The following is a 17,750-nucleotide window of genomic DNA, read 5'->3' on the forward strand; positions in this document are numbered from 1 at the left end:
ACATTCATCAGAAGAAACCCAGCTGGGGAAGCAGCTTTCCCTTATCCTCTATTTCTATTACAGAAACCAGGTTCTTCTTTCATATGAAAAAATACTGCAGTGACAAGTAGTTCAGATATTTCTGCCTTGTTCAAGTTGATTTTAATAACTTTCTATTTCTTTTCATGTAGCACCATTGGAGCTTTCATTCTTCCCCTTCTTTGAGTATACCTGCAAAACTGAAGATGCACACACGCTGACATGCTCCCATTATCAGTTAGCTCAAAGCGCACTGAGCCAAAGTGCAGCCTCATAAGGCTGCTAATAATTCAAAAGTTTATGTGTTTCTTCTTCTGCTTTTATTATGCATGATGCTACATATTGTACAAACAGGATAAAATATCTGACACCTGATTGTGTTGATTTCTTTTAAATTCATATTTACAAAATTGTGATTGGAAAACAACTTTTTCTCAAGTATTTTAAATTTGGCACTGCCTGGTACTCACCAAGAGGAAGACTTTATATTCTTGGATGTTAAAGAAAAGAAGTATGTTTCAGCCAAATCTAGCCTAGTTATCTTGACTCATTAAGAGTTGAAAATCACCAGATTAGTATTTATGGGGATTTTATCTGTTGCAGAGAAATAAACCACAATTACTGTCCACAATCACAGTGTCAAGTAGCTAAAAATGGCCAGAGCCAAAAAATCGGTATTTTTTTGGCGCTTTCAAAATGACCTGGCAGCACCGTGACCAAGTACATCTCTCTTGAGAAACACGGGAGCCATTTTTCAGCCAGTGCGCCTCACTGTGAATGTCTGACTGCACTAAATGGATGACCAAAGATAAACTAAGATGGTTCAAGTTCACCAAAGTTCATGCTCAGCATTAGTTACAGAGGACAGAACAACGAATGAAAGCTTATAATACGAATATACTGTAGCCCTGGAATAATATACGCTGAAATATTACATCCCCAAACAGAAGGCCTCCGGGAAAGTAATTTATCTGCTTAAAACACACATGTGCAACTCTCACACACACGCACGCACGCACGCACACACACACACACACACACACACACACACACACACACACACACACACACAGCCTCGTTTCCTGCAGAGGTCTCCTCACTGATGAGTAATCTGTCTGGAGGGATAACTTCATTTCTCATCAGAACATTATGCGGGTGCAAATGAAGGGGACATCCATTCTGTGCTGTCGTTTGTTACAAAGCAAGAGACAGGGAGCAAGAGAATGATAGAAAATGAGACAGAGGGAGACAGGGACAAGGAGAAGAGAGATCGAAGAGATGTGTCTGGAAAGAAGAGGATGTATTTGTATCTATGAGGAAAAAGATTGGAAGTGATGGACACTATGAGAGAGATGGGGGGCGGGAATGTCATCCTATCTGTATATAGCATGTGTGCATGTGTGTGTATTAGTCAATTGAAGGTGACAGTGAAAGGAGTCTCACAGGGTGAAAGGATATTAATAAACCCCTGGTACTCTACCTCCATGCATCACATCCATTTAGCACACACTTAGATGTCTGAAACAAATAAGACTTTGACACTGATTTACAGTTAACTCTGTATGACAATATTCTGCTATAATAATGTCTGGGGTTGTAATCTGTAAACTGGGACGTAGTCCAGTAGGAATAATATGCAATGAAAGCACAGACATTGTCAAAAATATAGGAATGTTCTGTAAATGTAACTGAAGTCTGTGCAGGCTGTAAAGCATCATAGGAAAGAAAAAAGAAAGACATACTACAACCTACACAGGCTTTTGACAATGATATTCAGGGCTGCATACGTCAGGAACCTCACCTAAGACAAAAATGTCACTTTTTTATGTTGACCCTTCCAAAAGAAGCACATATATCTATCTGTATACACATCCTGTTTGTATGAAATAAGTTCGATGGGGTGTGTTCTATCAATATCACCCTCCAAACAGAGTTTATGGATGTTCAATCTTGCACTAATAGAAAGGTTGGAACTGCAATCTGTGGCCCCCTTCAATCTGTGTGTGTGTGCGTGTCAGTGGGTAAATGCTGGCTTGTGCTATAAACTGAAAGGTAAATCAGCCTGGAAGGCGAGATATGCTATTGGTACAGTCAGTTAACATAAGCCTCCTTCAACATCTGTCCTAAGCTCCTTCTCATGTTCTATCAGTCCGTAGTCTCCAGTGTGCTGTCATACGCCATTGTGTGTTGGGGTGGGGGGGCCAGGAAAAGAGATATGGACCGTCTGAACAGACTCATCCGCAGAGCGGGCTCAGTGGTCGGGCTGAGTCTGGACTCTGTGGAGACAGTTCTAGGGAGCAGGACCATGTCTAAATTCAGGGCCATCATGAACAACACCAGCCACCCCCTACACACCACCTTCTCCCAGCAGAGAAGCACCTTCAGCGGCAGACTGCTGTCACACAGAGCCTCCACAGAGATGCTGAGGTCCTCCTTCGTCCTCCGTGCCATCAGGGGGTACAATGACTCTCAGGAGGAATGGGGGGAAGGTGGCGAGGTCAGCACGCAGTTAAATGGATTTAATTTAATTTTATACTGTTTATATTTTAATTTTATACTGTTTATATTTTAATTTTATACTGTTTATATTTTAGAGTTTAGTATATGTCCTGTTAATGCTACATGTGTCTGTTAGTGTAGTGTATGTCTAGTGGTATGTCCTGTTATGGGGTTTTTTTTTCCTGATGTTTGGCTGAGCAGTGCATATGTGCAATTTCTTATCTATCTATCTATCTATCTATCTATCTATCTATCTATCTATCTATCTATCTATCTATCTATCTATCTATCTATCTATCTATCTATCAATATGGAGTATAGTTTACTGATGAACCTTTAAATTTACAAGAATACAGAATGTAAGAATTGCAATTTTTATTGTATTCAAGAATTGCAATTCTTAAATACAGTAAGAAGCTATAAATATGTGCGCACGCAGACACACATGCATATACATGTGTATATATATATATATATATATATATATATATATATATATATATATATATATATATATATATATATATATATATATATATATATGACTGCTTGTAGATGAAGCTGCTGGCAGTCAATTTACTACAAATTTAGAGAGAGTTGTGTTATTGCCAGTCTCATGACAACATGACAAGAGGCTGGGCCCTGCTGTAAGTAACCCTCAACTTACTAAAGGCACAGAGAAGATGAAAAATGAGCTATAAATAGAACAAGGCACATGTCCTTGTTGGCATATTCATTTGTGTGGCCTTGTAGGGACACTTTGGCACAATACAGAGTTAATTAAGTGTAAACACACATGTTTAGACCTGTGGTCTCTCTCTCACACACACACGCACGTACGCACGCACGCACACACACACAAAACTTAATTTCCTCACAATCCATGTGCACTGCTCAGCAGCAACGGGGCAAGTGAAAATAGGTTAATCTTGACTGGAGCACCATTGTCAGACACTGTAAGGAAAAAAAAAACAGACTCCATGCCTCTCCTCTGAGCTGTATAGTTTACCACTAATACATGAATAAACTCTGGTCAAACTGAATAGCCAGGCTGGCAGTATGTCACTTCACTTTATTATCGATCAATCAATCAATCAACTTTTATTTATAAGCACTTAAGAATAAGTATGAGTCACAGCGGTGGGGAAAAACTTCCTCATTGAGGAAGAAACCCCAGGCAGAACCCAGACTGTGGAGGACGACCATTCACCTTTGCGGTTGGGGGGTAAAGAAATACAATAGAAATAGGGACAGGGTAAGGGAGAGAGATGCATACACAGTAATCACTATTTTCCTCATCAGAGTTGATAACAACAGTACAGTAATCCTGTGAGCTGGCACAACTTTGGTCAGAGCTGTGGAGTCTGTAGAGAATGATCATGTCACGCTCTCTCAAAAACAATCTCACAGATTTTACATGGGATTAAGTGAAATGTTCATCACTGGTCATTCCCAAAATGGCCTACCATAACAGTGTGGCATTCAAATATGCATTATACACATTTAACTACAAGGTCCATTCTGTCATTGGTACAGTAGTAAACAGCAAGGAACCACACACTTAATAAAAAAAAAAAGATAGATCAACAGAATATATTTCACAAAAGCACTGGAATAAAATTAATTGTGGTGGTCTGACGCCACTGACTTTGGAACTGTGAAGTAGTCAAAGTTTCATCTTTTGCAAAACAGCACTGTGGGAGTTATCATTAGATACAGAACATAAAAAAATGAGAGTGTTGAGCATTGTCTGGTGAAAGACTGCAGTTTCTTTGGATGCAAATCAACTGTTGTGGGGAGTTTTCTGCTGAGCTATCCATCAAACTAATGTCCCACTAAATCAGCTGTTAATGTTTCAGACACACACAGTCTGCTCTTTCGCAATGGACCATTTCACTACACCAACATGGTGGAGAAAATGAGAGTAGATGAGAAAGTAAAAAGAATACAGAGCAATAGATAGCAAAACGAAAAAATAAGAGAAGGGAAACCTCAGAAGGGTAAGCTATCTGTACTTCCACAAGAAAAAAATGGAAATAGAGAGAGTGTGATAGACATCATTCACACCAATGTGAGCAATAAGTCCTAATCCTACTCCTGCTGATGTTGTGATGATGTTTGCTGCAATAACACATCTGTTACAAGTTGGTGGTGAATGACACTTTCCAGCAACAGCCACACAAAGCCACTTATACCGCAGAAAATAAGCAGAGGATGCTACTAATGTTTTTGTCCTATATTTATGACATCTTAAATCATGAAGTACATATATTTGCTTTCTTAACGACTAATTTCCAATTTAAAAGTATAAGGTTCAATCAAGAGATGATATGTAGACTTTTTTGAAAAACAATTACTTTGAGCAGTGGGTAGCGCTGTCGCCACACAACAAGGCGGGTCCAGGTTTGTGTCCCGCTCTGTGCGGAGTTTTCATGTTGTCCCCGTGTCTGCGTGGGTTCCCTCTGGGTTCTCCGGCTTCCTCCCACCTCCAAAAACATGTGCTTCAGGTTAATTGGCCGTTCCAAATTGCCCTTAGGGGTGAGTGTGTGTGTGTGTGTGTGCGTGTTTGTCTGTCTCTGTGTGGCTCTGCGGTGCACTGGCATCACGCCCAGAGTTTGCCCCGCCTCACGCCCTATGACAGCTGGGATAGGCTCCAGCTCCCTGTGACCCGCGCTAGCGGATGAAACGGTCAGAAAATGAATGAATGAATAAACATCAGCAAGGACCCTTTGAAGTGCTAAAAATGTCCTACAACCTTTTAGACCTTTCTGTTCAATACATTATGAAAAAGAATGTCATCACTTGTATGAACCTGGTTGTATTTACGTATGTTTTCAGCAACTGTGAACTTTGACATACTCTCATTTGATAATCCAATGACTTTAAATGGTCTGAACTGCCTCAATAATGCAAAAAAAATGAGGAAGTGTTAGAAAAACACACAATCAAAAGGGAGGGAATGAACAAAAGACAATGAAAAACAAAGCAGCACAGATAACCGTATGTTTTTGCAAATACCGCATAAAATGGAAGAAAAATATGTTTTTTCGTACGTTAATCGGTGTGAGCCAGATGGCAGAGCAATAGAGCCTTCTGCCTCCAGTATTATCAGGAAGCTGAGTCAATGGTGTGTGGCCACATTGCCACATAAATAAGAAACCATAGAGGTGAGGCAATGAAAGAAGGGAGGAAAGAGATTGAAAGAGAGATATGCTGGCATGATGAACCGTGAGAGATAAGATAGGAGCTAAACATTAGCTTAGTATTTTTTTTTTATTGGTACCAGAAGGCAAGACCTATCACAACATCATTAGAAGTCTAAGACCACCAGGAGCAGCTTTTCCACAAAGCAGCATAGAAAGGGACAGGAGAAAAATATTACTGGTTTGATTTGTCATTGTCACCCCAACCTCACCCCTCTCCAGCTCCCTTCCCCCCAGAGACTGAAAGCAAGAAGGTATATTACCACACAGGCCTGGGTGCTGCCGATAACAATGCTGGCTTTGTTCCCTGGTAGAATTGGACATGCACTTCCAGCTGCCACCCCAACACAACAATTAACAGCCCAATGTTCATCGTTTTCAGAACACCACAATCTGGCGGATGCTTGATTCCCTAAATCTGTGGGGTGTGAATGCAGCTGATGCTGCAGACTATGCTGCATTCACTGATAGCAGGAAATCAGTTCCAAACTCAGAGCTGCACCTGTTGCAACGATTATCGTCTTCCATCGTTTATGAGCATGTATACACATGCTGCCTAATGAGTGGCCAGCAACCAGACCCGGACACCATATAACACGCACGCACGCACGCACGCACGCACGCACGCACACACACACACACACACACACACACACAAGGTGCCCTTTCTTCATCAGAACAGACCAGTGAACGTTGCCACATCTGCCAGGAGAGTGACAGTGTTTATGTCTAGCCCCAAACAGATGTTTTCACATGTCATTCCCCGATCCACACTTGGTTAGAGGCAGTTACGCAGACAAACTTGAAAACACACAAGCATTTAACGGCCCAGAAACAGCTTCTTGAACTTAAACTTTCCAGTTTATTAATATTGCTCATCAGAAAAAAATATTTCTTTCAAGCTGGGCATTCTAATGTGCTTTACATGTTAGCTTCTGCAGTTGGAGTTGGGCGGAGGTCATGCGATCACCCACGTCTATTTTTATATCTTGTGCTTTTCTAAGTAAAATATTGAATAAAAAATGAATGTAGATGTTGAATATTTAAAACTGAATCGCCGTTTCTCAAATTACAGCAGTATGTTTTCTGTGGATGTTTTTTCTGTGTAAATAAATCCATTTGAGGTGGGAAGATAGTATTATAGCTGTTATTGAGGAATTGTTGATTTAAAGCTTCTGTTACTGTTTGGTTTTGCTACCTGACTGCTCTGTGGTATTATGGTTCCAGCTTTATTTACAGCAAATCTCTGGCAGAAGATATGCATAAAGGTGCCATTAGAAGATGATAAGTACACAATCTGTAACCTGGAGTTGTCCAAATCTGAAAAACATTTGTTTAGTTCTGTCACATATAGTATAATACAGAATGACAAAACAATTTCAGCCTTGTGTCCATTGGGCAATGCAGCAGTGATCTGTCATCACATTCCTACGTGACTGTGACAGACTGAACCCCTTCCTTTGGCTTACAAAGGGTCTTCTTAGCCCTTAATTAATGAGATCTATTTGTCCACATGACTGCAACTCAATGGAAAGGTCACTCCAAGGAGAAAGTCAATTATTTTAAATTCTACAAGCTTTCAACAGCTGTGACATATGCTGCATGTCTTTATTGAAGCACAACATGCAGACTAGTAATTATGAATGAAGGTATGTTTTTTTTTTCATTCTTTTTTTAAAATTCCCACAACATTGCACAAATCTCAACATTGGTTATTAAAAATGTATGATTACAGGTCATTCGTCTTGAGAAGGAACATTTTAGTGCACTTAAAGCTTCAAATTTCCACCCAAGAGCATGTCAAGATTTATCTATCGAGCTGTATGGTACATTTTTGTGACAAGAGCAGCTGAGAAAAGCCAGGCTTGTGTCCACAGTGAAGAAATCACAGCTAATCTTTGGGTACAGCGTCCTGAGCTGTATTACCAGAATCTAGCAGCCAGAGGCGACACATGATCCTGCTTTCTACACACAAGACTCAGCTTTATCTGCTCAGAAGGAGTGGTGTGTATTGGCTGCCCTCTTTTGCCCTAGGGCTCTGCTTGTGTTGATCTAGCTGAGGACATGGGAGGATGAGGATAGTTGATCATCATATGATGACATAGAACAGAAGAAGAAAAACAGAAGGAAATAAAATATTTCAATTTATCATGTGTGTCCAATGGAAATAATACAGTAAGCATTATGTGTGTTTAGTGTTGCTACTGTGCATGAATTCATGTTATTAATGTGATTTTAATAAATTGTGTCAAAACTTAAAAATCTGACAAATCTTCAAACTAACTGTTCTTCATATACTGTCAGAATAAAGTATCACAGCTCAAAATCCAACAGCAATTTGCTAACATTTCACATTTCTTAATGAACATCTTGTCACCACAAAGGTCAAGTCACAGATGTATTTATAACAGCAATATATCAATCCAAAGTTTCTGAATAGAAGTGATCATAGTCATAGTAATCATAGTCAACTTTATTGTCAAATGTACCATATATGCATGACATACAGCACAGATGAAATTACAGTCCTCTCAGACCCACAGGCAGTAAGAAAACATGAAAGAATCGCTCTAGTGGGAGAGAGAGGAGCCGCTGCGTGTGCACGCGCCGCCAATGCTGTATACATATAGTGGGAGGGAGCTGGTTGCACAGCGCTGCAGTAAATGCAGTAGGTAATTTAACCTACCTACCTGTAGATTAAAATGATCTTTAAAGTTTGTAGATTTTAATCAGTAGTAACATAAAGAAAAACTTCCCACTGCCTCCTGTTTGCCCTTGTGATAGGTTGTCGGTCGTAATGATGTATAGTTACCGGCACTGTAGTAGCGATCCAGCTTCTCCCATAGGGGTTCATCATCACGCTGGAGAATAGACAGCTTGAGAGGTTCATAGATGGATCCTGAAGGAGGACACATACGTCTGAGCTTCACTAATATTGTTCAATACTGACCATGGTACAGTTTTCAACTATGCTCTATGCCTTAGCTATCTTATTAATCCTTTAAACTTCATATTTATCTTATCGCTTCACTAACATAGGAAATCGTTAAAAGGCCATTTTTTTCATACATTCAAATATGCAGATGAAAAAAGACTGTAGTTAGCTCCTGAATACCTTAATTTCCTTCCTTTTAAAAAAATTAATTTATAAATAAGCAAATAAGAAGGAAGGGAAAATGAAAAAAATAAACATGCCATCAGTAAATCCTGTTTTTCACTGCAACGCATCGCATAAAAAAGACTCAGCACACAAAACAATATTCAGGCCTGGAGCTACCAATTCAAATGTTGATGTGGCTCGCTGCCACATTTTTCAACACTTTCCTCTGAGCTGAGAGAGAGACAGAGTCTGGAAATCCATAGCTGCTACACTTTCTGCGTTTTCACTTTTCACTTTGCTTAGATTTGCATTTTAATAGGTTTGACCTTGGGTCAATACCACAGGTACTGAAAAATTCACATTCTGTTTGAAATTAGCATAATTTCTATCAGCTTAAAAGTTGCAGCGGATAAAACCAATCCATCTTTTTTTTTTAAAAGATAACACTTACAAAGAGCACAGAGGAAGTCTAATATTCCAACATTCAATTTTAACTTGTAACATTAGATCAGACAAATGTTGGCTATTATTGTTTGGCCGTTGTTAAATAACCTCATGATGAGTGTCAGTAATGTTGACCTGATAGTTGTAGCTGCAATACACAATATAACTTATTGAAATGGCATATTCTCTTATTGTGGAACATAAATATTATTCACATTTTCTGATCATTGCAAACCATCAAAATTTAATTTCAAAGTTGGGGAAAATACCACCAATATAAACTATATATAAAAAATAAAATACTCTGAAAAAAACAAAAAAATTAGCCTGATTCTTAGGTGCCAATGCAGGAAGCAAAAATATTTCCTATGATTATTATAATAATTATTTAATGATTATGAGAGCTTCTGATTTCCAGATTCCAAACTGATGTTCTTGTGATCTTGACCCATTTACCATTTGGCCTTCTTTGTGTGACTGCCTGCATTGTATTCCTCAGCTGTGCTGCGGCTACTTACCAAGCCTGCGAACTTTCTGCCGAGGCCGGGCAGGCGCTGCCACCGAACACGCCATTCTCAAAAGGTGAAATTAAGGTCGATTTGGTCTCTCTCAGCTAAATCACAAATCTACAGCAATTCACAGGAAGGAGTTAGTAATGCAAAGATTAGATTTTAGACATGCAAGAATCGACAATGAATTTCACCTGGATGATGATGATCATGAACAGCGTGCAAGAAATGACAACGCATCCTATTGTGTTCTTTAGAATGAAAGTTATTTTGATCCTTTAGTGATAAAGAGTCATGATGAATTACTATATGACAGAAAAGTAATTGTGAGAAAGATTTCAGCAGAATAACTACATGACTATATTAAAATTATCGCTCCTAATGGTCCATAACATTCCCTTTAATACAGTATGGCCTGTACTGCTGTGTTAAGCAGATCTGCCTTATTACATTTTTGATTAATTAATTTCTGCATGTTTTGCTAAAGGATCAGAACACATTTTCATACTACTGTACTTTGATTGCAAGCTGCCTTTTAGCCACAGTTAATACAACACTACAAAAAAAGTTGGTACATTATCTGACGTACAATATCAGGAAAAGCAAAATGCAATGGTTTGCTAATCCTTTTTAATCTACATGTAATTCAACATAGCTCAAGAAATTTAATAGTCAAAGTTAAACATTATATTGTTATCATAAATAAAAACTCAATCTAATTCCGTTGTCAGCAAAATGTTTCTAAAACGTTATCACAGGTTCATGTATTCCACTGTTGTTACATCCACTTAATTTTTAATAAAACTCAGTAAGAGAGCTCAGTCATTATTTAAGTTTGAAAGTGGTATACTCCTAACTTTTTTTCTTGATATATGTCAGTCGCTCAACAGTATGAGGTCTATGTTGCTGTATTTGGTGTCATACATTTTAAGTGTCACACATTTTAAGTCGGGGAAAAGTCTGGACTGCAGACATCTGTCCAGAACCTGGACTCTCTTGCTCTGATGCTATATTATTGCAAGACGACAGGATGTGACTGTACTATCTGGTTGGAATTAGAAAGAATGTCACTGAAATGGCAGCATATTGTCCCAAAGCCTAGACGAACCCTTCAGCATTATAATGACCTCAAACTAGTCCTTTTCTTCTTTGGCTTAAAGGAAAAAAATGTCCATGACTTCCAAAAACTTAAAAGTAATATTTTAATAAACTTCATAAATTCTGCCAGTGTGAGTTATTAAACCTTAAGTGAAAACATATTATCTGATTCTCCAAATTTCTTGACAATATTATCGACAGCAGACTAACACCTTCGCCTTCGATATGTTGAAAATTTTAAACTGGTGGTTTGTAGAGCCTGGAGAATTTTCACAAGAATTAAGCTCTCCTCATATTTTCCTGTAAATGTCTTGTGCATTCCACAACTTTTCTTAGATCTTTGCTACCCTGTGTATCATTACATTTTTTTGAGACAAGTTGTTGGCAAAACATTCATAATAAATCTATATTTGCAAAGAACAACAAATCTTTCATTCAGTATATTGTCTCCATAGTGCTTTCAATTTGAACATCAAGAAGGACTAGCAAAGGATCCTCTTTTGCTTTATTATGTTTCAGATCCAACTATTGGGAATCAGAACTGTATGAAACTGCACTGATAAGTATTGTGCCAACAAGGTACGGGTAGAATAGCTGCAATTTAAAATGAGTTTGTGAATTCCCGTAAAGGCATTTGAAAAACCTCTAAAATTATGGTTTTGTTTCAGTTGAATCACTACAAAACTATGTTTTTTTTATGTGATCATAAATGGTAGTTCTGTAATGTTATACTTATCATAATAAAAAACAATATTCAAAGTTTCATTAAGAGTTTACTTCAGACGCCAAGCTTACTGTCAGAAGTGTAGCACGGGCTACCTGCTATCACAGGCCCTGTAGTCAAACCTCATGCAGACGAACAGCACATTTAACAAGGCTGAGATGTAACAGAAGAAACCTGGCTAGAACCTCTTAAAATAGCCTCCATGGGCTCCACGGTTACATCTCTGACCTTCTCCATGTGTAACGTCACTGTCATGGTGAAATAAAATAGGCAGTGCAGGTCATTTTTAGCTACATGATAAATGGCTTTACAAAGTAACGATCTCACACAAGCACTGGCACAACAGAGACAATCGGGAGTTTTAACCACAACGATCACATATCACGCAAATGGTCAGACCTGATCTTTTAGATCGGGCTTTAAATTCCAGGAGTTTCCAACCGACATCCGCCAGGCTCGACATGTTGTGCTGTCAAATTTTCTACATGCTGACGGGGTTTCCGGTATAGCCCTCCAAAACAAAGAGAACACAACACGGCTCCTTCACAGACATTGCGATTTAGAGCAGAAATACATGTAGAATGTGTGATTGAACATTTACTAAAGTATTGATCAAATTGTTAAAAAAAAAAGTATGTGTTAATATGACATTGCTATAAAAAGGTGTAATTTCGTAAAATCAGCAGCAAAATTAACTTTAAGAAAGGGTTGAATTTATTTTGAAGGTAAACTTTACTAACTTCCGGTTTAGCTTTAGCTAGGTGTCCTTAACTTAATACAGCTGACAACTGTCAAACCACATGGAGGCACGACACTGACGTAAATTATAAACATTTAGATCTCAATGTTTGCCCTTATTTAAGAGTTTATTCGCCACGTCTTTATTATACTGTGAAAATGTGACAACGAAAATCTAAAGTATAGTTAAAAATAGATGTCATTCAACAAAAAGAAGCAACTATATCCCTGCCGTATGTCTGTGCCGTATTACAGTCAGTGTTGTGAGGAATTGCACTGGCATAAGATGTGGATTTTAAAGTTCAATATTTTGTCAATTATTTTAGTTTTTATGAATCAAAATAACATATTTGCTCTTCAGGATGTAACAGCTGACCTTTTCGGGACCGAAAATTACGGGACAGTAGCAGCTTTTGGAGATTTTTCCGCGGATAAACAGACAGACATCTTCGTTATCAGAGAACGTATGCTAACGCTAACCCTTATCAACCTCATTGTTTATGAAGAATACAGCCTGCTATGCCTTAATTGAGCCATAGTAACTGGTATGGTGGTGAAATCGTTGTGAAAGGATTTTGATGGTTTATCTGTATTGATTACTATGTGACTGTGTCATATATAAGGTCTACGTTCATAATGTGCGTTGTTTTCTGAAGTGGCTATTACATTTTTAACCAGTAAGTGACGTCACGTTTGTTTTACTAGGGTCTGAGCTCCTGATATTCTTGGCTGACTCCAAACAACCTTACTTCAAGCCCAGAGTTAACATCACCAGGGGCGTCTTGCCAAGGTATGTGCTTGCTTTCTGTCTTATTTCTATTTCTTTTTATGTCAATTAACATTTTAGGATCTATTACCAGTGCATCAGTTTTGACATGTTTCAGGGTGGTTACATTTTCTTAGGAGGGTGTAGGTTTTATTAAATAATCAGTTGATCATTGGTTTCTAATTTTAATCTTCAATCTTTCTATTTAGCGGTGCTGTCATCACCAGTGCGGTTCCTGGAGACTATGATGGAGACTCACAGATGGATGTTCTTCTTACAGCAAGGATCAACAATGAGCGGGAAGCCGTTTTTGTCTTTTGGGGCCACAATCAGACACTAGGTACAGTGGATGGGTGCTGTTGGTGAATGGAGGTCAAAGAACACTGCTCTATTCTTTTGGCACTTGAGGTTTTTATCATTCAGTTGCTATTTAACAATGTGTGTGAAATTCTGGGAGATTGGGAAATGTTAAAAATTCCTACACCATTTGTAATTAACACAATGTGAGCAAAATCTCCACATCAGAGCTTGAATTACAATTTTTTTGGCCATTCAGAGCTTTAATGCCGTGTGCTCATGCCTTTTGCTCAGTGTCTTTGAAACAGTGGAGCCTTGAACTCTGACCCTCATTGAGTTGACAGAAAGGCAGATCATTGGATGTTTCCTTTGGATCTGCATTGGCTTCCTGAACGAAGCAGGATTGTGCTCCTGGAGGAGCCACTTCTGTTCTATAGTCTCCATTTTAGAACATGTGTCTCCCTCAGGATATGTGAAGTCTTACAGACTGAGAAGTAAATATTTTACCCAGAATGGTGTTTCAAGCATCCTTTTCATCAAGACAATTTTTTTTTGGATTGAAGATTTATGCTGCTGGTGGGATCTATTCAGAATGGAGATACTCAGTAAAATCTGTTGTTATGCCTAGCAAAAAAAATGAGTGAAAAAGGAACTCATAAATGAATGTGGAAGAAGGAAAGATTGAGTTAAATATGTTGGTTAATAACTAAATATTCAATTTTAATTACTAAACTTGGTCCAAGCTAAAGACACTTGAACAAAATGAAATCTATTTAGCCTGTTTTGACCTGGCCTCTGATTTCTTATGGCGTACATCTGTAAGAACAAGCTTTTCTCAAGGCCTTTTGCAACTGTTTATTTTCTGCAGATATGAGTGGGTGGGAGAGGCTAAACAAGGACTTTATTGATCAACCTCTTATTATGGAGTAAGTATAAATCAAAGTGGTCTTTATTTAAAACTTAAAATATATTGTAAGTGTTATAAACATCGTTTTTAAGTTCAGTTCCATACACCATCCCTGTCCATTGCCTCAGAAATGGCCTAGGGCACCATTTTTAACAGGATGATTAAAAGCCTCCATTGTAGACTTCAAGCACTAGTTTATATGTATCTGTAGTTTTTACTGTCCTAACCTCTAACCTCAGTTTATTTTTTAATTAAACTAAAACATCTTTCCACAGCTTCAATGGGGACATGATCCCAGATGTTTTTGGTGTCACCAGCCCCAAATCCACTGAGGTCTGCTATCTCACCAACAGGTAATGCAGTCATTCTCAAACTCGTGTTATATTTCAGTGTTAGTTAGTGTTTGTTTGTCCATCTGCCTGTTAGTGACTTCTAACAGGCTGCTTGAAAACTCGTTATGAAGACTTGTTGAAGGGTTGGCCATGTGGCATGAAAACACCCATTACATTTTGGAGTAGATCTGGGTAAAGGGACAAATACAGACTTTCCTCTTTCATGTGCTTTATTTATTTATTTTTTGTCATTTTGATTTATGACACCTGATGAATTTTGTTGAAACGTGGCAGAAAGGTAAAGCATATAACAAACAAGAGATTATAGTGGATTTGGATGAAGGCATGGATTCAGAAATGTTTCGGTTGTGTATTGTTGCATGTAATTGTTGCTAAAGGGTAAACAGCATCTTACAACCCATTTCCTCGTTCACACTAATTTTTCAGTCTCTTTGTTCTTGTATGTAGTAACATAGGCTGATCTTTCTGTTCCTCACACAGCTGGTTCTGTAGATCATGAGGTGGTGCATTTATTCCTTCCTAAAGCACAAGAGTTTCCAAATACAGTCACCTAGTGTGTGTGTAAATTTAAAATTGGACGGAAAAAAAATATGTGGAGATTCTTGTGTTTGATGAAACCTGATTCCCTAATTAGCTAGGATTTTGAGCCTGTTAAATAATGTGGCAGATGACCTTTACCCTGTGTGGACTGACCCTAAAAAATCTTTAAACAACTGATTTCCTACTGGCATCAGCAGCTGTATCTGGTCAACTCAGTGTTGTTATGCCACTGTCTGTATACAGGGAATTTCTGACTAAAATGCATAGCTTTAAAGTCATGTTTTTTTGTTGCCTGCGTTTTTTCCCTGATAGGATTCCAGCATGTCACAGTGCACTGAGTTCACCCGTCTCAATGCGTATCCCTCACTCCAATGCTTTCATCGATGTCAACAAGGACTTCACAGCTGGTGAGTTTGTGATGTGCAAGCAATTTCTCACCATGTCAAATGTTTTGATAAAGGTGCCTGCTTTTAAAACATACAGCACACTCTTCAGGAAGAGTGTGATCAATTCCCATCACACATATATATGCATCGCAAAGTATATCTTTAAATTGTTTTAAACTGTATAATAATTTGAGTGGTTTGATATGTTGGAGGAAGAATCTTCCACAAGATACTAAGATAATGAAAATTATGGTGTTGGATTTGTGTGTGTTCGATTGTAGTTATACACACTACGGAACACTGAATCTGTGCATGAGCAAATCTATCAAAACAAGCACACCTTCAAGCATACAATTAGGTCCATAAATATTTGGCCAGTGATTAAATCGTTTCTAATTTTGGTTCTGTGCAGTACCACAATGCATTTTAAATGAAACAATTCATAATTGGAGTTGAAGTTCAGACTTTCAGTTTTCATTCAATCTTTAAAAAGATTTCATAAAAATATGAAAAACTAAGGCATTTCTTTAAAAACAGTCTTTTAATTTCAGGGGCCCAAAATGTGATTGGACAAATTAAGTAACCGAAAACAAAATGTTCATTTCTAATAATTGTTGAAAGCCTTTGTAATGACTGCCTGAGGTCTTGAACTCATGAACATCAACAGATGCTGGGTTTCCTCCTTTTTAATGCGCTGCCAGGCCTTTCTGTTTGTTTGTGGACCTTTCTGTTTCATGTTTAGTCTTTAACAGGTGAAATCCACCTGCTTTCCTCATTTCTATAATGGGTTGATTTAAGTGACTGACTTGCCAATTGTAGAACATTCCACTTTTCTTGCTTTAATAAAATCCTGTGTTGCTTTGGCTGTATTTTTGGGTCATAGTCGAATTGTATTATGAAATGCTGCCCAATCAATTTGGCTGCATTTGGCTGGATTTGAGTGAACAGTCTGTCTCTGAACACCTCAGAATTCATCCGGCTGCTTCCTTCCTGTGTCACATCATAAGTAAACACCAGTGATCTAGTGCCACTGGTAGCCATGCATGCCCAAGCCATCACATTGCTTCCGCCATGTTTTATGGTGATGTGGTATGCTTTGGATCATAAGCTGCACCACACCTTCTATATACTTTTGTTCTTGCCATCATTCTGGTACAGCTTGACATTGGTTTCATCTGTTCAAAGAATGTTCTTCCAGAACTGTGTTGGCTTTTTTAAAATGTTTTTTTTCTTTTTTTGACAAGAGTCCAATATAGCCTTTCCATTTGTGAGGCATATGAATGGCTTGCAGGCATTCAGTAATCCTTTTGTATTGACTCTCATGCAGGGGCAGCACGGTGGTGCAGTGAGTAGTGCTGTTGCCTCACAGCAAGTGTCTGGGTTGAATTCCGTTCTATGAGAAGTTTTTTTGCTTTCTTCGTCTCTGTGTGGGTTTTGTCCGGGTTCTCCAGCTTAATCCCACCTCCAAAAACATGTAGCCTAGGTGATTAGGTCTATTCCTAATTGTCCATAAGTGTGAGTTTGAGTGTGTGTGTGTGTTTGTTTTTCATGTGGCCCTGCAATGAGCTGATGGATGGATGGACTTGTACATTGCCAACCTCCTGGAGAGTGCTTTTAACTTAGATGGCTGTTGTGAAGGGGTTCTTCTTCAACATGGAATTGATTCTGTGATCATTCACCACTGTTGCCTGTTATGGGAATCCAGTTCTTTTTGTGTTTAGTTCACCAGCACTTTTTCTTTCCAGAATGTACCAAACTGTAGATTTTGCCATGTTTCATATTGATTTTTTTTCTGTTTTCTCCTGTTATGGATGGCTTGTTTCACCCGCATGAAGAACTTTCTTGACTGCATGTTGTCTTCACAACTTAACCTTCACAAGCACAACACCTTAAATTAATGCCAGGTAAATTTGTAATGACGTAATTCAGGAATTTTCCACACTTCCCCATGAACTATTCTTTGAATCAATTGTCCAATTACTTTTGGTTTCCTTTTTAAATAGAGTGGCACATGCCAAGGAGCTGAAACACTTAAATCTTTCATCCAATTTTAATGTGGACACCCGGAAATGAAAGCTGAGAGTACTCTATATAATTGTTTAACAGGTAAAAAAAGAACATGTGTCTAAAATATATATGGACTTAACTGTATGTCTCTCTTTTCATAC

The 17,750-nt window shown here is 38.3% G+C and overlaps 2 protein-coding genes across 4 annotated transcripts in view; one reads left to right on the forward strand and one right to left on the reverse strand.

Moving 5' to 3' along the window:
- The window catches only part of phkb (phosphorylase kinase, beta), a 157,925-nt gene extending 145,848 nt beyond the window's left edge, over positions 1–12,077 (reverse strand). For 2 of the 3 annotated variants that reach the window (XM_068322984.1, XM_068322994.1), the window contains exons 1-2: positions 11,995–12,075; positions 8,533–8,619 (exon numbers count right to left, since the gene is read on the reverse strand). In XM_068322984.1, the coding sequence (XP_068179085.1) occupies positions 8,533–8,619; positions 11,995–12,058 (151 nt within the window). In that variant the 5' untranslated portion in view covers positions 12,059–12,075. Of the gene's footprint in view, positions 1–8,532; positions 8,620–9,782; positions 9,891–11,994 lie in introns of all 3 variants that reach the window. The other variant, XM_068323001.1, reaches the window with a different exon arrangement.
- A 510-nt stretch (positions 12,078–12,587) lies between these two features.
- The window catches only part of itfg1 (integrin alpha FG-GAP repeat containing 1), a 185,739-nt gene continuing 180,576 nt past the window's right edge, over positions 12,588–17,750 (forward strand). Inside the window, exons 1-6 of the mRNA XM_068317549.1 lie at positions 12,588–12,797; positions 13,039–13,123; positions 13,309–13,439; positions 14,265–14,322; positions 14,579–14,656; positions 15,509–15,603. Of these exons, the coding sequence (XP_068173650.1) occupies positions 12,620–12,797; positions 13,039–13,123; positions 13,309–13,439; positions 14,265–14,322; positions 14,579–14,656; positions 15,509–15,603 (625 nt within the window). The 5' untranslated portion in view covers positions 12,588–12,619. The remainder of the gene's footprint in view (positions 12,798–13,038; positions 13,124–13,308; positions 13,440–14,264; positions 14,323–14,578; positions 14,657–15,508; positions 15,604–17,750) is intronic.

This window comes from Antennarius striatus, chromosome 1, assembly GCF_040054535.1.
Source record: "Antennarius striatus isolate MH-2024 chromosome 1, ASM4005453v1, whole genome shotgun sequence".
Lineage (NCBI taxonomy): Eukaryota > Metazoa > Chordata > Actinopteri > Lophiiformes > Antennariidae > Antennarius > Antennarius striatus.